The sequence below is a fragment of the Antedon mediterranea genome, chromosome 7 (genome assembly GCF_964355755.1).
Source record: "Antedon mediterranea chromosome 7, ecAntMedi1.1, whole genome shotgun sequence".
NCBI classification, from domain to species: domain Eukaryota; kingdom Metazoa; phylum Echinodermata; class Crinoidea; order Comatulida; family Antedonidae; genus Antedon; species Antedon mediterranea.
In genome coordinates, this window is record NC_092676.1 from 16,287,971 (window position 1) to 16,309,393 (window position 21,423).

A 21,423-nucleotide genomic window follows, 5' to 3' on the forward strand; every position below is an offset into this window, starting at 1 on the left:
GGCTACTGTGTTATCATAGTCCACCCCCCCCCCCCCCCCAAAAAAAGAGCTGTTGGTAAACAATTTTGGTTTCTGTCATGATCTATTATACAAATAATGAATGTTTATAAGTGCAATGGTACAAATAATTTCATGAGACTATAATAGAACATTTCATCTTTCACTGATGAAATTATTTGTTCCATTGTACGAAATAAATATTCATCATCAAATATTCATTATTTGTTTTATACCACACCTACTTTAATGAGAGGTTAGGCCAAAAGGCAGCGCTCCAATTTTTGACGTGAGGTAGAACAATTATAGACGGCGCAGGTTAATTGAATGTGGTCAGTCAACAAGAGCCTTGGGTCACATGTATGGTTGCTGCTCCTTGTGTAACAAAAATGAACCCGCAAAATGAAATTGCACACTCGATGTCATAAGGGTTCAATATTGCACTCTTTGTGATGTAAGAGTTCAATATTGCACTCTCGATGCCATAAGAGTTCAATAGAATATTTATTGGATATCATGTGACCCACCATCCCTCCAAAAGTCAAGAATCTACTCAGGTTTGTTATAAATCTTCGTACATTAGTAGACCGGCAGCATACTGAGAACAAAAGGTCCCTATCAATAATTACTATCCAGAGTTTAATAAAATACTATATTTCTATTGATTACGGCCATGTAATTTTCTTAGGTTTCTTCTTTGGAGAACTATCACCATCCAACTTCTAAAATATAATGAAATCAGATTTAGTGTTAATATTATTATATTTCCCCAAGACAAAATTCAATAATGCAAACTGAATAACATTAAATGAATGATAGTGATAATGATTATGATAATGATGGGGGTGACAATCTCTGGTTTCTCCTTTGAAGAACCATCACATTCCAACTTCTAAAATAGAATGAAATTATACTCAGTGTTAGTATGGAATTTTTCACACCAGATTTTGTTTCCCCATACCATAATTCAATAACTGCATAATGAATAACAAATGAATGTATAATATACCTGCCAAATCTTACACATGATTGTCCTCATTTTCACACAACACAATGTATCCACACATCATTCAATTTATTCACACATCATAGCACCAAAAACATGCTGGCATTGAATGGCATTAAATAAATTTCTTTTAAATTTAATAATATTTCCAGTCTATTTTCATATTTGCTGTTGAATAGTTGACAACACTGTCAGTTTTCATTGTACATAATCAACCCTCAAAAACTGATCAGTTCTTTAATGTGTCAGGGTCATAGCCAGACAACTTTTTGAGGTATGTACTGTATACAGTAAAAACAAAAATATGTATAAATGACACCATTACCGATACAGTACAGTAGTAAATCTCTGTCTACACTATCAAACTAGTTTGACAAAATAAGTGTGATATGCCCAAATATGATATTGATATTCCCAAATATGGTAGTGATATGACATCATCATATCCATATATGGGCACATCACATTTTTTGTTGCATAAAGTTTGATAATGTAGACAGAGCTTAAGGGCATTTACTTTTCAGTATTGAATAATGTATTATAGGAGGTGTGGGAGGATGTTTTGGACATGGCATGAAAAGAGTTGGCAGGTATACGTACTGTATGATAGCGGTGATTGTGGTAGTGATGAAAATAATTAATACTGTACAGTAGTACTGTACACTTTTATTCTTTCAATTTAATGTAGGCTGGACAGTACTGTAATGTATTGTACTGTACAAATGGCAATTTAAAATAGATACAGTTATTCTGAGAATCAGAAATTACCTGTTCTGTTTGTTGCGAAGGCCTTTTAAGATTTGTAATAGGACTAGTCGATGTTGGCAAGTTCATCGTGCGTTTCTTCGCAGGTGGCGATAATGACGACGTCGATGGTGGACTTTTTAACTTGATAACCTTTCCATTTTGTTTTTTATTGCCTTGTTTCTCTTCGCTGGGGTTTTTTAACTTTGCAATACGATTTTTCTTATTGAGGACAATAGGGGGTGGTTTTAACCTAAAACCAGGCTTTGATGCAACATTTGTTGACATAACGAGACCACCTGCTGTAGGAGATGAGCTGCAAAATAATAACAATTAATAAAAGTGTGATTATTAGAGGAATTTATTTCACCGTTTTTTGGGAATTATCATCAAAATATATACTGTTCTGTTTGAAACCAGTACCAGCATACATGACCAAGTATAATCCCATGTTCGAGTATAATCAAATTTAGGCTAAATTGGACACAAGACTTTGGTAAAATTCATTTTTAATGCAATCTGTGACAATCCAACACCTTATTTCCTAAAATTACTGTACTGTACATTTCTGGCCACTTCGATTATTACCATGCCATTTATACGATATTAGTTCAGTAGATGGTACACTAATTTAAAGTAAATCAGTTATACAGTACTGCAGTTGTACTGTATGTATATTTATTCTTGAGTAAAATGCAAATATATTACTGTTCAGGTTACTTATTAATTGAACAAAGAAAGCGCTTCTGTTAAGTTTGTTTGAATTGAGCTTGACATTGACAAATATATTTTGTCTGCTTTTATATTGGCAGTTAAAAGGCATAAATTGTCTGTGTGTAGTTTTGTTGATTTACAGTACAGTACTTTACTGTTTGTGAACAATGGAAGGGAAGGAAATTATTCCAATGGAACAGATACATTGAAGTATGTAATGTGTGTGTTTATTCTAGAAGACTGAAATCATTTCCTGATAACACTACTCCAGTTACCTACCTAACAGGCCTCGATGAACCTTTAACTGTAAGCAAATTATGTTCCTCGATGGGCTTTGGTGCGAGTGATATTACTTGTTTCTGCCTACTTTTCAGCATTCTTCCAACACGGTTGTTGCGCATTTCACGTTGGGGCCGAGGCAAAACAGTTCGATGAAACAAATCTAACAAGGCTTCTTTAGTAACATTTTCATCATCAATAACAACCATGCGCTATAAGACAATGTATTAACAAATTATTTAGTAATGTCAATGAATTTTTCGTTACAGTTGACAGTACTCTTATACCCCTTTCACACCAAAACTCCGGGGCGTCAACTCCAGAGTGTCTCCGAAGTTTTGCTTTTGGTGTGAAAGGGGTATTACAGTACTTTACACTTACACTCTAAATATTTTAATATGCATTTTTGGAAATAACAAAGATTCAACAACTAAGATGATGCGCATGCGCTATATGTTACGTTACTCCAACACATTTTTCACGAAGCGAAGATGTGATGATGGAAGTTTCTGAGGACTAGAAATGATATTATAAAGAATGCCTAGTAGTACAATAGTCTGGTAAACATTTGATGGGATTTTTCCCAAGAAAATGAAAACTTGTCTTGATATGATAGGCTAGTTTCTTGGCAAACATTGCATGGATCAATTATTATGTAGAGAAAATAAGATTAATTCTCACCCACCCAGACCCTGCGTGATACTTTAGCTACTGTATGTGTTGGTGATATGTACCTAAATTATTGGCGTTTTATTTGGCAGATCATACGCACTGTATGAGGCCTATAGTAGACTTGATCTAATGGATTGTAATTAACAAAAAAACTTGGCCTATACAGTAATAATACCTGTCACAATATATTTCTACAGTTCTTATTTCAGTCTCTCAGTTTCAGATTTCTATACATGTATCACAAGACTGTAGTTTCAGAAAAATATTGAAATTTCGACTGGTGGTGACTAACATAAAAAAAAGACAATAAATACAGACTTGGGGTAAGTACAGTACGACCACACCATCATCAATGAAAAAATCATGAGCACGAGCAGCAGAGACAAAACATTCCTTTTGCGAGCATGCATGAGACTATGTGACAACACACTTTATTTATTCGTGACGTTATTTTACTTTAGCTCCATCCATGTGAAGAAAAGTCATCATTCCCAACTGTGTGTACTGTTTGTATGGGATGTAGGCTACGCTACTCGCATCAACACATGGAAAAAACTATGTCTAGGCCTAGATGTAAACATTTAAATTGTATTAACGTTTCTGCATCGGCAACGATTTCACGACTCAATCATTTTTTTTCGCGACCCAAACAATAGGTCGCGACCCATAGGTTGCCGAACGGCGCTGTAGAGACTAACAATAGCGCCTACACGCTAGTCTCGCTAGAGGCCTCTGCCTGTAAACTTATACCCATCTATTAATTAATACAAATAAATGATTTTACCTGTTTTAAAATAGAAATTAACGATTGCTTCGATAGATTTTCTGGATTTAATAAATTAGACAATTCCTCATTAATATTATCTTCCATTATTATTCTTTTTACAGTGTGTCTCTCAAAATCTACAGTGCAATTGAGATCTGAGAATGATGAGCGTGAAGCATGATATGTATCGTGTTATTTACATCAGTAGACGTTTTACAGACGTCTACTATACATTTCAATTAATAAACAATTTGTCGTAATATCAGATTTGATTTTAACGGCTGGATTAATGTACTGCATTACGACAACATGGCGGCGATCACTGCTCTACAAGCTTACGGTTCTGAAGATGAAAGCAGTGGAAATGGAAGCGAAACAGAGGACAAACAGGAAGATTCAGTGGTACATCTGAAGCCTCTTGAAAAGGGTAACTCTGTAATGAAAATTCAAGATAGGATGATGCTCAATTCAGCGCCAGTTGTAGATTCAAAGGTACGCCTCTAGGTTAGGCGGCTAGGCTAGGCCAACTACTCTACGACTACGTGCGTGTACTGTACACGACACTGCAAACGTTCGGATAGCGAAGCAGTAAACGGCTAGCCTAGGCCTACAGTAGCTAGCTAGGCACACAGTGTATGAGGGCGGCTTAGCTACAGACATTCAGTTTTGGCCTATGATGTCTGTTTGTTGTTTTTGCAAATATAAAGAATTTATTAATATTAATTTAAACAAATGTTAATTGTCTTTTTCGTTCTTGATTATATAAATAAAACTATAAACTCCAAAGAAGGATTGTTTCAACGTTTAAAATTAAATTGTATATCTGCCAACAGTATATTATTGTTTAAATGCGTGTTTGATTTGTTTGTTATTCTGTTTGTTGTGATTGTCTATATGCTGTATTTATGCACTTGTCAATTGTATGACTCACTATACGACCCCCGGGAGAGGTGCGTCATGGGTGCGTCATTTACAAATAATTACTGACGCAGGGGTGCGTAAAAAAACCTAGATGGTACGTCACATCAATGAAAAAGGTGTGTCAATGTCCGTCACTTTATCACCCACCATATCATAAACAACATGGTCACAGTGCGTCAAAATGGGTGCGTCATGGTCACCTAAACGTAAGTCACCTTTTTGACGCACGGGTGCGTCATGGTATTCAAAAGTATGACGCACATCGGACAAATGACGCACCTCTCCTGGGGGTCGTATAGTGGGTCATACAATTGACAAGTGCATTAAGGACCCTATTGGAATTAAGTAGATTTTTCTTTCGACTTTATGGGCTATCTATCATTAGTCTCTTATTTAATGTATTTGCTTGTAAATAGTTTGTATTCATATTCTCTTGTAATCTTATGTTGAAACCAAATCAAATCAAAATTAAACATCAAATCATGCCATCATCATCAACTGTAGTGTAATAGAATACCATAAAAACAAAATAAAAAGAATAGAAGCTCTAGAAAAGAAACCCATCGTGAAAAGAAGCCCATCCAAGAGTCCTATAAAAGTCCATATGGGCTTCTTTTCAAGGTTTTATTTACAGTATTTTTAAAAGGTATCCTTGAATGTAAATTAACAATTTTTATCAGCATAATTGTTCATCAATGAATGGCTAATAGGATAAAAGCTCCATGGCATTGGCCTGTTGACCATAATAATTAAATATGAATACATTTATTATGCGCAAAATGTTATTTTTATGTTTTGTTTATTCTGTGTGCTTTAATCATTTTTAATTCAATTTGCTTTTGATTTCAGGAAGAAGTAGGAGCTAGCATAGGCATACCTGTAGATTTTGCAAAGAAAGAAGTCAGTTTTAATCCAACTTATGAACAATTATTTGCACCAAAGGTAAAAGAATCTTCACCATGTTAAATTTTCATCCGTTGATTCGATAGACCACATTTCCACAGCAATAAAGTTAGAAGATTAGAAATGAATTTATTATACATGATACATGCCTATTTTGGCCAGGAGACTCCCGTATTTTAGACTCGTCTCCCGGCCTAACATTGTGCTTCCGGTTTTTCACATTTTCTCACGGATTACAAAGATAACAGAATTTTGATGTACTGTATATGTGTTGTTTTCTGCATACAGACACAAGAAAATGTATTATATTTAAGCCATTGTATGACCCTCTGCAGTCTTAAACAGAAAGTACATTCCCCTCACATAGGCTTGTCAAGTTGCACGATGCACTTAACGCTCCCTGTCTCAGTAATAAACAGAGGGCACTGTTGATCTACACACAAAACACCAACTCCTGTTTAACTTAGCAGTATGTATACACAAACTGCATTTTTACCTAATTTGATCTCCCAAAAATTGATCCAAAATAAATTTACCCAAAAAAGTCAAAGTAGTTTAAATTAAATATATATTTGACTGGTTAAGTAGGTGATTCATTAATTTGTTAATTCCTGTAGGTTGGACCTGTACATCCATTCAAGACACAGCAAGCACTAGCACATAGGAATACCACTGCAGGATATGTTGAACCTACTCATTTTAATGCTTTTACATTTGAAAACCAAAGAAAGACATTTCACAGTTATGGTAAGATTAGGCCTACTGTACTAAAAGTTTAATTTAATTACCATAATTTAAAACAGTTATCATTTTAATATTATTCTTTGTGAAAGAAGTACTATACCTGTTCTTACTATCAATAGAAGGATGTTTTGACCTAGATCCATTTTGGACCATTCAATCGTGTTTTGAAGTGCAAATAAATCTTAAGAGTTACCTTTTAGTTATAAAACATTTTGAAATAAATTGATTCTCTGTGTATTTCTTTTTTTACTGATAATGTGACAAAGGTGATACTGTGAAAAATACTATATCTTAAACCCACTTAATTCACTCACTCAATTTTTATAGGTCATGCTTATAGTTTAAAAAAATACGTTGTAGAACTTGATAAATACCACAAATCATTTGTTTGGGCATAAAAATTGGATGTTTGACCAAAAAAATGAACATTTGGGGCAAAACATCCCAGGCAAAATGTCCCTGATTCAACTGTCTCTATGTGTATTTTTTATTGTATAACAAACCATGGTTGTGCTACATCTATACTGTATCGCAGCTAGAGTAATCAGTATTCTAATAAGTAACAATAGCATTAAAAAAGCTTTATGTAAAATACAATAGCATCCGTTTCTATATTTTTATTTTTTATTTACTTAATTTTAGGATATGCTCTGGATCCAAGCTCAGAAAGTGATGGCACGAAAATTGTAGGATTAGTTGAGGAAGCCAAAAAAAATGAAGGTGAGTTTTTATTTCTACAATAAAAAAAAAAGATTTTAGAACTGAATTGAAACATTATAGGAAGCACACAAAAAAACAAACAGAAAATCACCGTCATACAGTGAGTGAGCTGTTGTTCAATCATTAAGACTAATATACCCTTTTCACTCCTCAAAAAGTAACAAGTTGGTAAACCAGTTTTGCGTAGTGTGAAGACAATTTTCAGAAAAGTCGTCCTCGATTTGTCAAGGGACCACCGACAAGAGGCCTGTTATTTTTTTTCAAGATGTCCTGAGTTGTTACTGCGCACGTGTGCATGCCCTGGTATTAAACCAACCATCATCATATAGTAATCAAATAGCGTGCAACTAATCTTTCTCCCGCAATTTCTCACAATTTGTATTTATGCGTGTGTATGACAACATATAATAAATTATAGGATTTTTATTTGAATTGGAAAAATGAAACAACATACGATAGGACATACATTAGATTATTGTTATAATTGTTGGTACTTCTTTCTCCATAAATTCTTTCTAGAATCTAGATATCAAATTGTTGAATCAGACAAGTTATTATTATTCATCTAGTAAACAAAATATGAAATAAATATTAAATTATTTGTTTTTTTATTCCATTTTTTAGGAAAAACAGTATTTGAAACAACTGCTGTTCGTCCAGGAGACAAAAGGAAAAAAGTCAGAAAGAACGATCCAAGTGATATAGATGGATACTTAGGACCTTGGGGCAAGTATGTGGATGAAAAGACTGTATCTGTACCAACTGAGGTAATATATTTATGTTATTTATTAAATGAGTGCACATTATTAATGATACTGTTTTAACTAGTTGTGAAGACTAGAAATTTTGTTTGCATCCAACTGTGAATACACAAAAATGTTGTATATAAATTTATATAAACAATAAGTATTACCATATTTATTGTTCGGGTGGGTTTTTAATGGGCGTTTATTGGAGGGAGCTGTTTATTTGAGGGAGGCGTTTATTTTTTTGGGTGTAATATGCGATTACTTGAGGGGGGAGTTTATGCCAAATGATGATCTGTGGGGAGGAGTTTTATTTGATTGAGCTTATTCAAAGTGGAGTGTTTATTCAAATAAATATGGTATACAATAATAAAAATGGTTACATATTCACATATATAAACAATAAATAATGGAATAAAATTCACATTATAATATTAAAATTAAATATATAAATGGGATAACAATATTTCTGTGATGCAGGAAGAGAAAGAAGAATTAGATGAAATATTAGCAAAGAGAAGTAAGAAAGGAAAGAAACAGGAGGAGAAAGCAGGAGAAGAAAAATCTACACTACATAGTAAGTTGATCATTTTGTGTTTTAAAAAAGTGGAACTAACAGGACTTTTTCGAACTTTCACCTATTTTTGATGCTTATGTTTTTTTTGTATCTTTAAACCATAACTAGTATTAGAATACTTTTAAGGATTATTATTACATTTTTTGTCATTATCAGTTAAAGATGCATATGATTATCAAGATCGTTCATTCTTACACATACCAATGGACCTTGATGTTGATCTTAAATCAACTGATCCACCTGAGAAATGTTACCTGCCTAAGAAGCTCTTACACACCTGGACAGGACACACAAAAGGTGTTGCAGCCATTAAACTATTCCCACAATCAGGCCATCTGCTGTTATCATGTGGAATGGATAGTAAAATAAAGGTATGTATGACACGTTTTATGTACAGAAAATATTAAGTATTTTATTATGAATAACCTACATAAGTTTTGTCATTACCATGGTTTTAAATAGCAGTCTGTTTCTGCTGCATAGCGCCGAATAAACTGGTTAAATTAAAAATATAATTTTATATCGACTGCATTTCTGATCAATTTGTGCCCCAAATAACCATTTATATCAGTAGGTAGTCTGTTGTGTTTTCATAGAACGCAACTGTGTCGACATTTACTCCAGTTACTGAGCGCAAGTCACAGGCTCACAAAAAATGTTGACATAAACTTAGTTTCTCTCAGTTCCTTTTAGTTGCCCAGGTTTTATTTTTTTTGGAACTGGAAATACTGAACAATGTCACACGTGCAGAAGGGTAACCGCGACCAGTAGCGATCAGTTCGATGTTTCCATATATGCGTCAATGTATATTGCTTCCTATAAAAATATGAATCGCGTTGTGCGAATTTTATGGTAACCGTAAACATACCAGTTACAATCAGTTGTCGACATAAGCACTCGCTTACTGATTCCCTTGAGTTCTGTGTCAACCTACTGTAAGCGCACCTTAAAAGAGCGGAAACCATGACGGTCAGAGTTTTTAAACTAGGTGATATTTTGTTAAATAAAGCTCTGTCTACACTATCAAAAAAATGTGATGTGCCCATATGGTCACAATGACATCATATCACTACCATTTTGGGACATATCACACTTTTTGTTTGATAGTGTAGACAGGGCTTAAGGTTGAGTATTGTAATTTGTCACTGATTCAAAAGGAGAAGTTACATGTTTTACTTTGAACTAGGAGTAGATGCATCCACTCTGTTTTTCTATATCCTAATACCACTATAAAAATTCTTTTGCCAGTTGTGGGAGGTATACAACAAGCGGCGTGTTGTTCGGACATACATTGGCCATAAGCAAGCAGTGCGTGATGCATGCTTTAATAACAGTGGTGATAAGTTTATCAGTGCTGGATATGATAGGTATATGAAAATATGGGATACTGAAACAGGTAGGAAAAATATAAATACTGTTTGTTTGAAATTTGTGTTATTGTTTTTATTTATTTTAATATGTTCATTTGAAAAGATAAAGATGAGGACATCTGTGAGAATGAGAAAGAGTAGCCCAACCGAGATCCGAACTCAGAACTTTTGCTTAAGATGCAGATGTCCTTACCATTAGACCACTGGGGCTTTCATTGTTTTGCTCATATTTGATTGGGTAGCGACTCTTCAACATCCTCTATAATAAGCATAAATCAGTGTTAATCTAGATTTAGAAAAAGATTGCTGTAAATGCTGATTTCTTTATAAAATAAAATGTAATAAATCTTTCTAGGGGAATGCATTTCAAGGTTCACAAACAATAAAGTTCCTTATTGTGTCAAGTTCAACCCAGATGAGGACAAACAACATATATTTGTTGCAGGAATGGCAGATAAAAAAATAGTTCAGGTACGTTTTTATGGTGTTTTTTTTAATAACAGTGCCCTATATGGTTTAAGAATGTTGTTGCAAATGCCTTGGTATTGTTGTTTTGAATGTAGAGTTCCTTCTTTCTATGAATTTTTAAGAAATTTGATACATGGCTTGACTTTAAGTGTATTATTCTCAACATTAGTAGGCAATGTGACACAAGTCAAAGATGCCCTCCAGATGGGTTCTAAGATGAGAGTGCTTTATATTGTACTCAGTCACTCATACTACTTTTCATTTATACATTATTATATTTTTTAATGAACCAGAGATTTCGAAAAATTAAAATATTGAATACTGTAGTCTAACATATTTTAAAAATATTTAAAGCACCCTATTTTTGTTTGGTCATGAAGTAAAAGTAAAATCTGATTTTTCGAAGTTGAGACATTATACTTACAAATATTGATTTTCACTTTTAATTTATCTTTTTTCCATCATCTATTACAGTGGGATACACGAGCCAATGAGATTGTACAGGAATATGATCGTCATCTTGGTGCTGTCAACACCATCACATTCATCGATCAGAATCGACGATTTGTGACAACGTCCGATGACAAAAGCATTCGTCTTTGGGAATGGGATATTCCTGTGGATTTCAAGTACATCGCAGAACCAAACATGTACCCAATGCCAAGTGTCACGCTCAGCCCTAATGGTAAGCAAATATAATGATGAAGATTTCACTCTAAATAAGCTGGGACCCCTTCCAATTTAGATATTTATTGTTACCTGATGAACTGTAACCCTTAATTGTGATTACTCGCAACAGAAAACATAAATCATTTTTGAATTGCAGTATAATTTTTTTTTTGGGACAACCCTGTTCTGGGTACACCCCTATTCAGAGGAACACCTTCCTGTGACATGAACAAGAGACAATGTATATTTTAACACTACAGCCAACCCCTATTCAATGGACACCCCTATTCAGGGACACCAATAAGAGGGACACCTTCCTGTGAAACCAATAAGAGACAATGTATATTTTAAACTATTAACTACAGCAAACCCCTATTCAGGGGAAACCTATTAAGACGTCACCCCTATTAAAGAGACAATTATTTTACTGTATACTGGTAAATATATATATTCTTATCTTATACATCTTCAGGAAAATGGTTAGGCTTCCAATCAATGGACAATCAAATTTTAATATATGGAGCTCAGAATCGATTGCGTCTGAACCGTAAGAAGAATTTCAAAGGGCACATGGTAGCAGGATATGCTTGCCAGATGGGCTTCTCACCAGATATGAGGTAAAGTTCATTGATTGCTGTCTTGTGCAGGCCTCAACCCTGCCATGCATCTTTTGTCTGCTAGGTTTTTTAATTCTCTATGTATATTGTGTTACTGCATACAAATGAAGTTTAGTACATTTGTTTAACTAATTTGAGTACACTTATGAAATATGTTTTCATGAAGTGGCACAATATTTAGCCTTAATCACTTTGTAAATTTCCTGCAAAGAATGAAATCAAGTTAATCTGTGTCTGTATCTGATTACAATTAAACTCATTTTAATAGCTGGAAATCGTAGCTTTACATGCTTGCAGATAAAAAGTAAAATGTCTTCAAGCTAAAATAATGTCTAGTAAAGGTGGCTACTGTTTCCTACTAAATGCTGGTTTTAGCAAACATTATGCGGTTAGTATCAACTACAAACTGACAAAACAACAAAGATAGAGTTTGATAACTAAACATTTGAATGTCGTCATATTTGTTTAATACATCAGTAAAATAATGATTGCTTTTTCAGTTATGTGGTTTCTGGAGATGCAGATGGAAAGCTTAACATCTGGGACTGGAAGACGACCAAACTGTTCAATAAATTCAAAGCACATGATGGCGTCTCAATCGGCTGTATATGGCATCCTCACGAAACATCTAAAGTTATCACATGTGGATGGGATGGTCTTATTAAGCTCTGGGATTAAGACCAGATGAATATTGATATGACTCAAATGTTCATGATTGGTCAAACTTACATCCATACATTACATTCATTGGGAGATTATAATTAAGATCGATAGATTAATAAGAGATTGATTTATACTCCAATTGGAAAGTCTTTAATTTATTTATTCAGTGTTTTCATCAGATTGGATTTCACTCATGAACATGAAGTACGAACGTGAAGAACAGGCTTAACTTATCACATGTTCACAACCCCTTTATTTTGAATGATCAGGTGGATTTTGAAGTTATGAGTACAGTATACTGTTGTACAAAATTTATCATGTGATTGGATTGGATAATTATACCTGTTTTACTAGGTATTCAGTTATTATTCTTATGTACTGTGGGTACTCAATTACTGCCATTTTCAAAAATACATGCATGCCCCTAACAGACAATGTGTGTTGAAAAAGAAAACATACAAGTAGTATATGATTAATAAAAACACTACTTGCATTTCTTAAAATAAAGAAGACAAGTTCAGTGTTCAACTTGTATAGTTCTCGCAACATGATTGATATAAAGTAAATAATGTAATGTAGTGTACAGATATAATGCTGTTTTTGTATACATTTTAATGTAAATAATCAATAAATGGGCAAATGCTTTTGATAAGATATAATAGTTTTGATTTTATTTGGTTATTATTAGTACTTTCTTTGATACTAATGCCAATACTGTAATAACATCTAAAATATGACTGCCACAAATCAGCCACTATTTTTCTTCAAATTAATATTGAGAAATGAATGCTTTTGATTCACTAATATTCCTAAAAGTAGATTATAGGTATGGGTATCAGTAGTGGTGATACACAAAAAAAAAACTATTCAGTCGCCTTATAAAAAAATCCTTTGCAAAGAAAGGTCTAATGTCAATATTTCCCAATCACAAAATTAGCCTATAAAACCAAATAAAAAGTCACATTTAACACAAAATGTAATGTTTTTTCGTTCTGTTAAGACACCAATTAATGCAATCAAGAGAGCACATTCATCATTTTCACCAGGTCAACATTTTAACAAGTGATATACTAAATAATGCAAAGTTATCGATGGTCATAAATGATTTGATTAGTAAAGTTATGGTATTTCTGATATTAAAAGTAAAAAGTGTAATTACATTTATAGAGAAAATTAATCAAATGGTTCGAAGTTGCTGGTAGGATTCAATTCCCATGACGCCCAGATGAGAGCGTATTGATACACCAAGATACGGGCATAACCCGGCATATCAATTAACTCATAAAATGACACCCACCATAACTACCCATCAATTATGGAACCTGAGACAACTCTGATGAGGGTGTATGTTTTGACATGAAGTTTGCTATAAATAAATAATAAAGTCATGTCAATTATTGTTTTACTTACAATGAACATTTATATCTTTAGTATTAATAACAAGAGGCAACGTATAGAGAAATTTAATCAAATGTGTCTAAATGTATTCAATTACTGGTAGTCTGCAGATACGAGTGTCCTTCGATCTTAAACTAGTAGTTTCTGATCAATTTGTGCCCCAAATAACCATTTAAATCAGTAGGTACTGTAGTCTGTTATGTTTTCATAGAACGCAACTGTGTTGACATTTACTCCAGTTACTGAGCGCAAGTCACAGGCTCACAAAAAATGTTGACATAAACTTAGTTTCTCTCAGTTCCTTTGAGTTGCCCTGGTTTTATTTTTTTTTGGAACTGAAAATACTGAACAATGTCACACGTGCAGAAGGGTAACCGCGACCAGTAGCGATCAGTTCGATGTTTCCATATATGCGTCAATGTATATTGCTTCCTATACAACTATGAATCGCGTTGTGCGAATTTTATGGTAACCGTAAACATACCAGTTACAATCAGTTGTCGACTTAAGCACTCGCTTACTGATTCCCTTGAGTTCTGTGTCAACCTACTGTAAGCGCACCTTAAAAGAGCGGAAACCATGACGGTCAGAGTTTTTAAACTAGGTGATATTTTGTTAAATAAAGCTCTGTCTACACTATCAAAAAAATGTGATGTGCCCATATGGTCACAATGACATCATATCACTACCAAGTGCATCAGTATAATTTCTTTTTTGGGACAACCCTGTTCTGGGTACACCCCTATTCAGAGGAACACCTTCCTGTGACATGAACAAGAGACAATGTATATTTTAACACTACAGCCAACCCCTATTCAATTGACACCCCTATTCAGGGACACCAATAAGAGGGACACCTTCCTGTGAAACCAATAAGAGACAATGTATATTTTAAACTATTAACTACAGCAAACCCCTATTCAGGGGAAACCTATTAAGACGTCACCCCTATTAAAGAGACAATTATTTTACTGTATACTGTTAAATATATATATTCTTATCTTATACATCTTCAGGAAAATGGTTAGGCTTCCAATCAATGGACAATCAAATTTTAATATATGGAGCTCAGAATCGGTTGCGTCTGAACCGTAAGAAGAATTTCAAAGGGCACATGGTAGCAGGATATGCTTGCCAGATGGGCTTCTCACCAGATATGAGGTAAAGTTCATTGCTTGCTGTCTTGCGCAGGCCTCAACCCTGCCATGCATCTTTTGTCTGCTAGGTTTTTTAATTCTCTATGTATATTGTGTTACTGCATACAAAGGAAGTTTAGTACATTTGTTTAACTAATTTGAGTACACTTATGAAATATGTTTTCATGAAGCGGCACAATGTTTAGCCTTAATCTTCCTGCAAAGAATGAAATCAAGTTAATCTGTGTCTGTATCTGATTACAATTAAACTCATTTTAATAGCTGGAAATCGTAGCTTTACATGCTTGCAGATAAAAAGTAAAATGTATTCAATCTAAAATAATGTCTTGTAAAGGTGGCTACTGTTCCTACTAAACGCTGGTTTTAGCAAACATGCGGTTAGTATCAACTACAAACTGACAAAACAAAACAACAAAGATAGAGTTTGATAACTAAACATTTGAATGTCGTCATATTTGTTTAATACATCAGTAAAATAATGATTGCTTTTTCAGTTATGTGGTTTCTGGAGATGCAGATGGAAAGCTTAACATCTGGGACTGGAAGACGACCAAACTGTTCAATAAATTCAAAGCACATGATGGCGTCTCAATCGGCTGTATATGGCATCCTCACGAAACATCTAAAGTTATCACATGTGGATGGGATGGTCTTATTAAGCTCTGGGATTAAGATCAGATGAATATTGATATGACTCAAATGTTCATGATTGGTCAAACTTATATCCATGCATTACATTCATTGGGAGATTATAATTAAGATCGATAGATTAATAAGAGATTGATTTATACTCCAATTGGAAAGTCTTTAATTTATTTATTCAGTGTTTTCATCAGATTGGATTTCACTCATGAACATGAAGTACGAACGTGAAGAACAGGCTTAACTTATCACATGTTCACAACCCCTTTGTTTTGAATGATCAGGTGGATTTTAAAGTTATGAGTACAGTATACTGTTGTACAAAATTTATCATGTGATTGGGATTGGATAATTATACCTGTTTTACTAGGTATTCAGTTCTTATTCTTATGTACTGTGGGTACTCAATTACTGCCATTTTCGAAAATACATGCATGCCCCTAACAGACAATGCGTGTTGATAAAGAAAACATACAAGTAGTATATGATTAATAAAAATACCACTCGCATTTCTTAAAATAAAAAGTTCAGTGTTCAACTTGTATATTTCTCGCAACATGATTGATATAAAGTAAATAGTGTAATGTAGTGTACAGATATAATGCTGTTTTTGTATACATTTTAATGTAAATAATCAATAAATGGGCAAATGCTTTTGATAAGATATAATAGTTCTGATTTTATTTGGTTATTATTAGTACTTTCTTTGATACTAATGCCAATACTGTAATAACATCTAAAATATGACTGCCACAAATCAGCCACTATTTTTCTTCAAATTAATATTGAGAAATGAATGCTTTTGATTCACTAATATTTCTAAAAATAGATTATAGGTATGGGTATCAGTAGTGGCGATAAAAAAAAAAAATATTCAGTCACCTTATAAAAAAATCCTTTGCAATGAAAGGTCTAATGTCAATATTTCCCAATCACAAAATTAGCCTATAAAACCAAATAAAAAGTCACATTTAACACAAAATGTAATGTTTTTTAGTTCTGTTAAGACACCAATCAATGCAATCAAAAGAGCACATTCATCATTTTCACCAGGTCAACATTTTAACAAGTGATAATACTAAATAATGCAAAGTTATTGAAAGAGATCGATGGTCATAAATGTAATCACATTATTTGATCGTAAAGTGATGTTATTTCTGATATTAAAAGTAAAAAGTGTAATTAAATTTATAGAGAAAATTAATCAAATGGTTCGAAGTTGCTGGTAGGATTCAATTCCCATGACGCCCAGATAAGAGCGTATTGATACACCAAGATACGGGCATAACCCGGCATATCAATTAACTCATAAAATGACACCCACCAACTACCCATCAATTATGGAACCTGAGACAACTCTCAGATGAAGGTGTATGTTTTGACATGAAGTTTGCTATAATAATATAGTCATGTCAATTATTGTTTTACTTACAATGAACATTTATATCTTTAGTATTAATAACAAGAGGCAACGTATAGAGAAATTTAATCAAATGTGTCTAAATGTATTCAATTACTGGTAGTCTGCAGATACGAGTGTCCTTCGATCTTAAACTAGTAGGCTAATTTTCATATTTTAATCTTCGATCTTTATTTTCATTGCTGCTAACTTTTCGTAGTATGGCGTGCTATCTTCCACCAACTTCTTTACTTCATCACTTAGTTCCGATAATGGCGCTTCGGTTTCCGTACCAGGAGTGCGCACTGTGAAACCAGTGCTAGTGTAAGAATTGTCGTGCGCGTCAGTCATACAAGCGAACAACGATTGGACACTCTCTGCCCTCTGCCAGCGTTGATCAGGACCAGGCTTCCACTTTAGCATACTCTCACTATATTTAAGACCTACAATTTCACAGAATTTCTTCAAAATTTTACCGGGTGATATCGTAAGGTCGTCTGCATCAATGACAACAGGTTTTTGACCTAAGACATCCCGAACGTGCTCCAGTAACTCGAGCAAATTCCGATGCGGTGACCCCTGCAAAAACTTATCATTTTTACTGTAAAAGTTATCTTTTTCCACTCCAACTCCTTTAGCTTTGTCTAAAAGTTTGTCAACAGAAACATGCACCTTGCTAGGCTTTCGGATCAGAAAAACATGTTGGTACCCTTGAGGGATGCATTCGAAGCGGCCATATATCGACTTTGCCCCATCTTTCGTGAACACCAAGTCTTTACCGGGATATTCCATCTCTAACGTATTTTTGACGTGCTCAAATGTGTAATTCTTGACATCCGGGAGATTTCCTAAAATTGAATCAAATTGTGGAATGATCATTGTTCTTTCAGGACCAAACATTTCAGCTGTGAAGAAAGGCTCTTGAAAGAGTTGTGCCTTCTCAAACGTAGACATGCTCTTCAGAAAGGCTGTCGACAAAGAGCGTGGAGTTATCCAAAGTGCGATACGAACTTGACGCTTTGGTTCCATTCTAAAAAGTAAAAGAAAACTGTAAACTTTTAATATTAACAAAGAGCTTAAAAGAATTGTTAGAATAAAAATATATATTTAGGCCTACCTACGTATTAGAATGTCAACATGCACAAACGTGAACATTCAATCATGGTAACTCTTCCACACTGAACCTGAAATCAATATCAACTAGAAAGCCACTCCGGGAATGCATAATTCCGTCTACTGTAACATTCTCCTACATAAGATTTCTCCGGAAATATATATATATATATATATGTATGTGTGTGTGTTTTAATGCTGTGTATGCAAGCATGCGTATGCGAGTTTGGTGATTGTAAAGATTATGTAACCATCCTTTCAATAAACAGTAGTTCCAGTTTACTAACAATAACAGCAACGCCAACAACAAACATGTGCATTTGCAAAGAAATGGGTTTTGAAAAAAAAACAACCTGTACATTAAATCAAATTATGTTTTAAAATTACAAATCAGAAATCAGAACTTTTGCCTCCGGACAAGAGTTCTCGAGAAAATGCAATTTCAGTTTTCTTGTTAGGTTAAGACTGCTCTCCAGATTTTGAAAATTCTCTATTTTTTAAAACAAGCAGGTAGGTCTACGTCTAAACATAATACTAAAAAGTGGTCTAGAATTGAAACCGTGGTCCAGTTTGCCTCCAATGGAGTGGTCCTTGACCACATATCTATCTATATTTTCATTTTGGTAAAGATAAAAAATAACTTATTGAGTAATACTGCTAACAAATAGACAAACAGACACACGCGATCGACTACAATACCTTCTTGGCGGAGGTAAATAATCAGAGCCTCGCTTGTAATACGGTAAGTCAATCACTTGCGCTGCTTTCAGGTAATATGTTTTAATAGCGGCCTACTTATACGAGAACTTTTGAACATTATATAGGCCGAATTGTAGGCTACTCAAATAAATTCAGTACATTATATTGCGTCATCATCAACTTATGATGTCATACTATAATGTTTATCGAAATATAATCTCGTATAATGATTATAATAATACGCTACGAAACAATAATTTTCTCAACTTTTGTCTTTTTTATTATATGTTTGAACGGTTTGATACAAAAATATAGGCCTATCTATAAATAATAATAAAAGTAAGTAGGCCTATACTTTGTATATTTTTTGCACAGTGAACAATAACAAAATGAATACGTTACCTGAGGCCTCCTACAAGAATAACTAAGAGTTTATTTGTTCCAATTTGAATGATGATAAATGAATGGTGAGAGATGTTCTTTAAATAGTACACAGAAGTACCTGTAAGAATGTAATATCCGGAAATGGATAAAAATAGACATTTTACACGACCAGTAGATTTAGCCTGCAATACACAATGGAAGGCTCATGTTATGTGTATACCACGATGATACTACACAAACACTGTTGTAATAAGATTGGATTAGAACATTTAAGATTAAAATATTAGGTTTATGATGATGTAAAATTTGGTTGTAGGCCTACTGGTTGTTGTTCAAAAAGTATGTGTCATTCTAGCAAAATCATTACTATCACTAACACTGTCAATGCGGTCTACACTATCAAACGTTATGTGACACAAAATGTGATGTGTTCATTGGACATGGTGATGTCGATCACTACCATATTTGAGCATATCACTGCTATATTTGGGCATATCATACTTTTTTGTCAAACTAATTTTATAGTGTAGCCAGAACTATAAACACTCTGACCACTAATCAAAATTCGAATTGTTGGACATTCAATCTTAAATGTTTAGGTGTCAAAAGAAGAGTTTTTGTGTTCGGTATCGTAATAGAAAGTGTTCGGTCGTAACGAAGAACCCATTATTACGATACGGTAAGTCATCACGTGTAGTTACTGACATATAATAAATAAATGCCGATTCAAAACAAGCGGGCCTTCGAGTTGTTAATGAAGGCTTGTCTGACCATCCCAACATTATCGAGAACTTGTTTGAATAACGTGTTCGTATTTCTACCACGCTTTGAGCATTTCTCATCTTGGAAGAATAGCTTTTCCGTCATCCGATCATTATCGGATCTAATCAGATGTGCAGCATAATTTCGTTGCTGGGTTTTGATGAATGTAGATAAATCACATGTCTTACATATATTGTGAATGTCGCTGTTGGTGTATAACATTTTATAACATTCATCATCTAAAGTGTTTTTTCGCCGATAACCATTACGGATCATACGTCGTAAAAACGTACACCAGGTCGAATCAAGTTTATTTGATTGTGCAGACGTTAAAACCCAGTTATGACAATTGAATGTCAATCGACTTCGAATATAAGCTTGTAGAAAAATCAAACGAGTTTGGAGAAGAATATTGTAATTTGATAAAACATTCTTCATTGATGACAATTTGTTTTTGGCAGATTCGATGCGACTATTGAATTCCACGTCTCCTGTGGTATTCTGGTCATGGACGATTTGAGAGCCAAGATAGCAAAACCTGGAGGTGTTTCTGATATCATCGGCGTAACCTGCCCAATCGAGTTGTGATGTGCCAACAGTTGGTCCACGTTTAATATTTGCACGTTCTTCGCGAGTAGTAGGTATTCGATATTTGAATTAAAAGAAATCTATTCTCTGACTGGTTGCGTGATGCATGGAAATTCCCATTACAAAGTCAATATATAAATCAAACAATGGTGGAGATTTGGGACCTCCTTGACGAACACCAGCAGTTGTTGGTACGTTTCGTCCTTCAACACATCTTTGATGTGAGTACAAATTTTGAAGGATTTCAATAAGGTAGTGTTTTCGAGTTCTAGTGGTAAACGAAGGCGTATAGATGTCCAGAGCCTGGATCTAGCGATATGATCAAACGGTACGCGGCAGATAGATCGACAAAAAGAAAATATCCTGTCGTTGATTGATCGTTCGTGATTTGCTGACAAAGTTAGGTCACGAAGGTGGCATCATTGGTGCCACGATTTTGACGAAAGCCATATTGATTGTCAGTGAGCTGATGATCGTACCACGATTGAAGTCTTGAAAGTATGATGTTGATGACACTTTTACCAACGATAGAGCCGATGTTAAGTCTACGATACATAGTTGGGTCCCGTTTCGAGTCTTTGCCCTTCCACAATGCTACAATTTTACCATTACCCCTACCTTATCTTTCCTAACTTTCTCGACAAGCTCCATAAAAAAGTTCATAAAATTGGAAGACTTTCTCGCATGTTTCAAAATATCAGGTGG

General features: G+C 34.2%; 3 protein-coding genes across 5 annotated transcripts; 1 reads left to right on the forward strand and 2 right to left on the reverse strand.

The window, feature by feature from the left end:
* Positions 1-45: 45 nt before the first annotated feature.
* LOC140054281 (ashwin-like) lies at positions 46-4,339 on the reverse strand. The gene is made up of 4 exons (XM_072099213.1): positions 4,197-4,339; positions 2,741-2,952; positions 1,772-2,063; positions 46-719 (listed from the first exon to the last, which is right to left on the reverse strand). Exons 1-4 carry the CDS (start codon positions 4,281-4,283, stop codon positions 663-665), a joined length of 648 nt encoding a protein of 215 aa, XP_071955314.1. The 5' UTR covers positions 4,284-4,339; the 3' UTR covers positions 46-662.
* On the forward strand, positions 4,310-16,265 carry LOC140054280 (pre-mRNA-processing factor 17-like). Of its 3 annotated transcripts, XM_072099212.1 has the most exons (13): positions 4,310-4,670; positions 5,949-6,041; positions 6,620-6,640; positions 6,731-6,749; positions 7,389-7,466; positions 8,091-8,233; positions 8,693-8,789; positions 8,946-9,160; positions 10,038-10,185; positions 10,515-10,630; positions 11,102-11,312; positions 11,769-11,913; positions 12,414-13,208. In XM_072099212.1, exons 1-13 carry the CDS (start codon positions 4,488-4,490, stop codon positions 12,589-12,591), a joined length of 1,647 nt encoding a protein of 548 aa, XP_071955313.1. In that variant the 5' UTR covers positions 4,310-4,487; the 3' UTR covers positions 12,592-13,208. The 3 variants fall into 3 exon arrangements, with proteins under 3 accessions (XP_071955313.1, XP_071955312.1, XP_071955311.1); XM_072099211.1 differs by lacking the exons at positions 11,769-11,913; positions 12,414-13,208 and adding exons at positions 14,991-15,135; positions 15,626-16,265 and having other exon boundaries at positions 6,620-6,749; XM_072099210.1 differs by having other exon boundaries at positions 6,620-6,749.
* Positions 16,266-16,502: 237 nt separating this feature from the next.
* LOC140054775 (uncharacterized) lies at positions 16,503-19,462 on the reverse strand. Its single transcript, XM_072099861.1, has 2 exons — positions 19,387-19,462; positions 16,503-18,202 (listed from the first exon to the last, which is right to left on the reverse strand). The coding sequence occupies exon 2, from the start codon at positions 18,199-18,201 to the stop codon at positions 17,350-17,352; it is 852 nt and encodes a 283-aa protein (XP_071955962.1). The 5' UTR covers position 18,202; positions 19,387-19,462; the 3' UTR covers positions 16,503-17,349.
* Between the last annotated feature and the right edge of the window lie 1,961 nt (positions 19,463-21,423).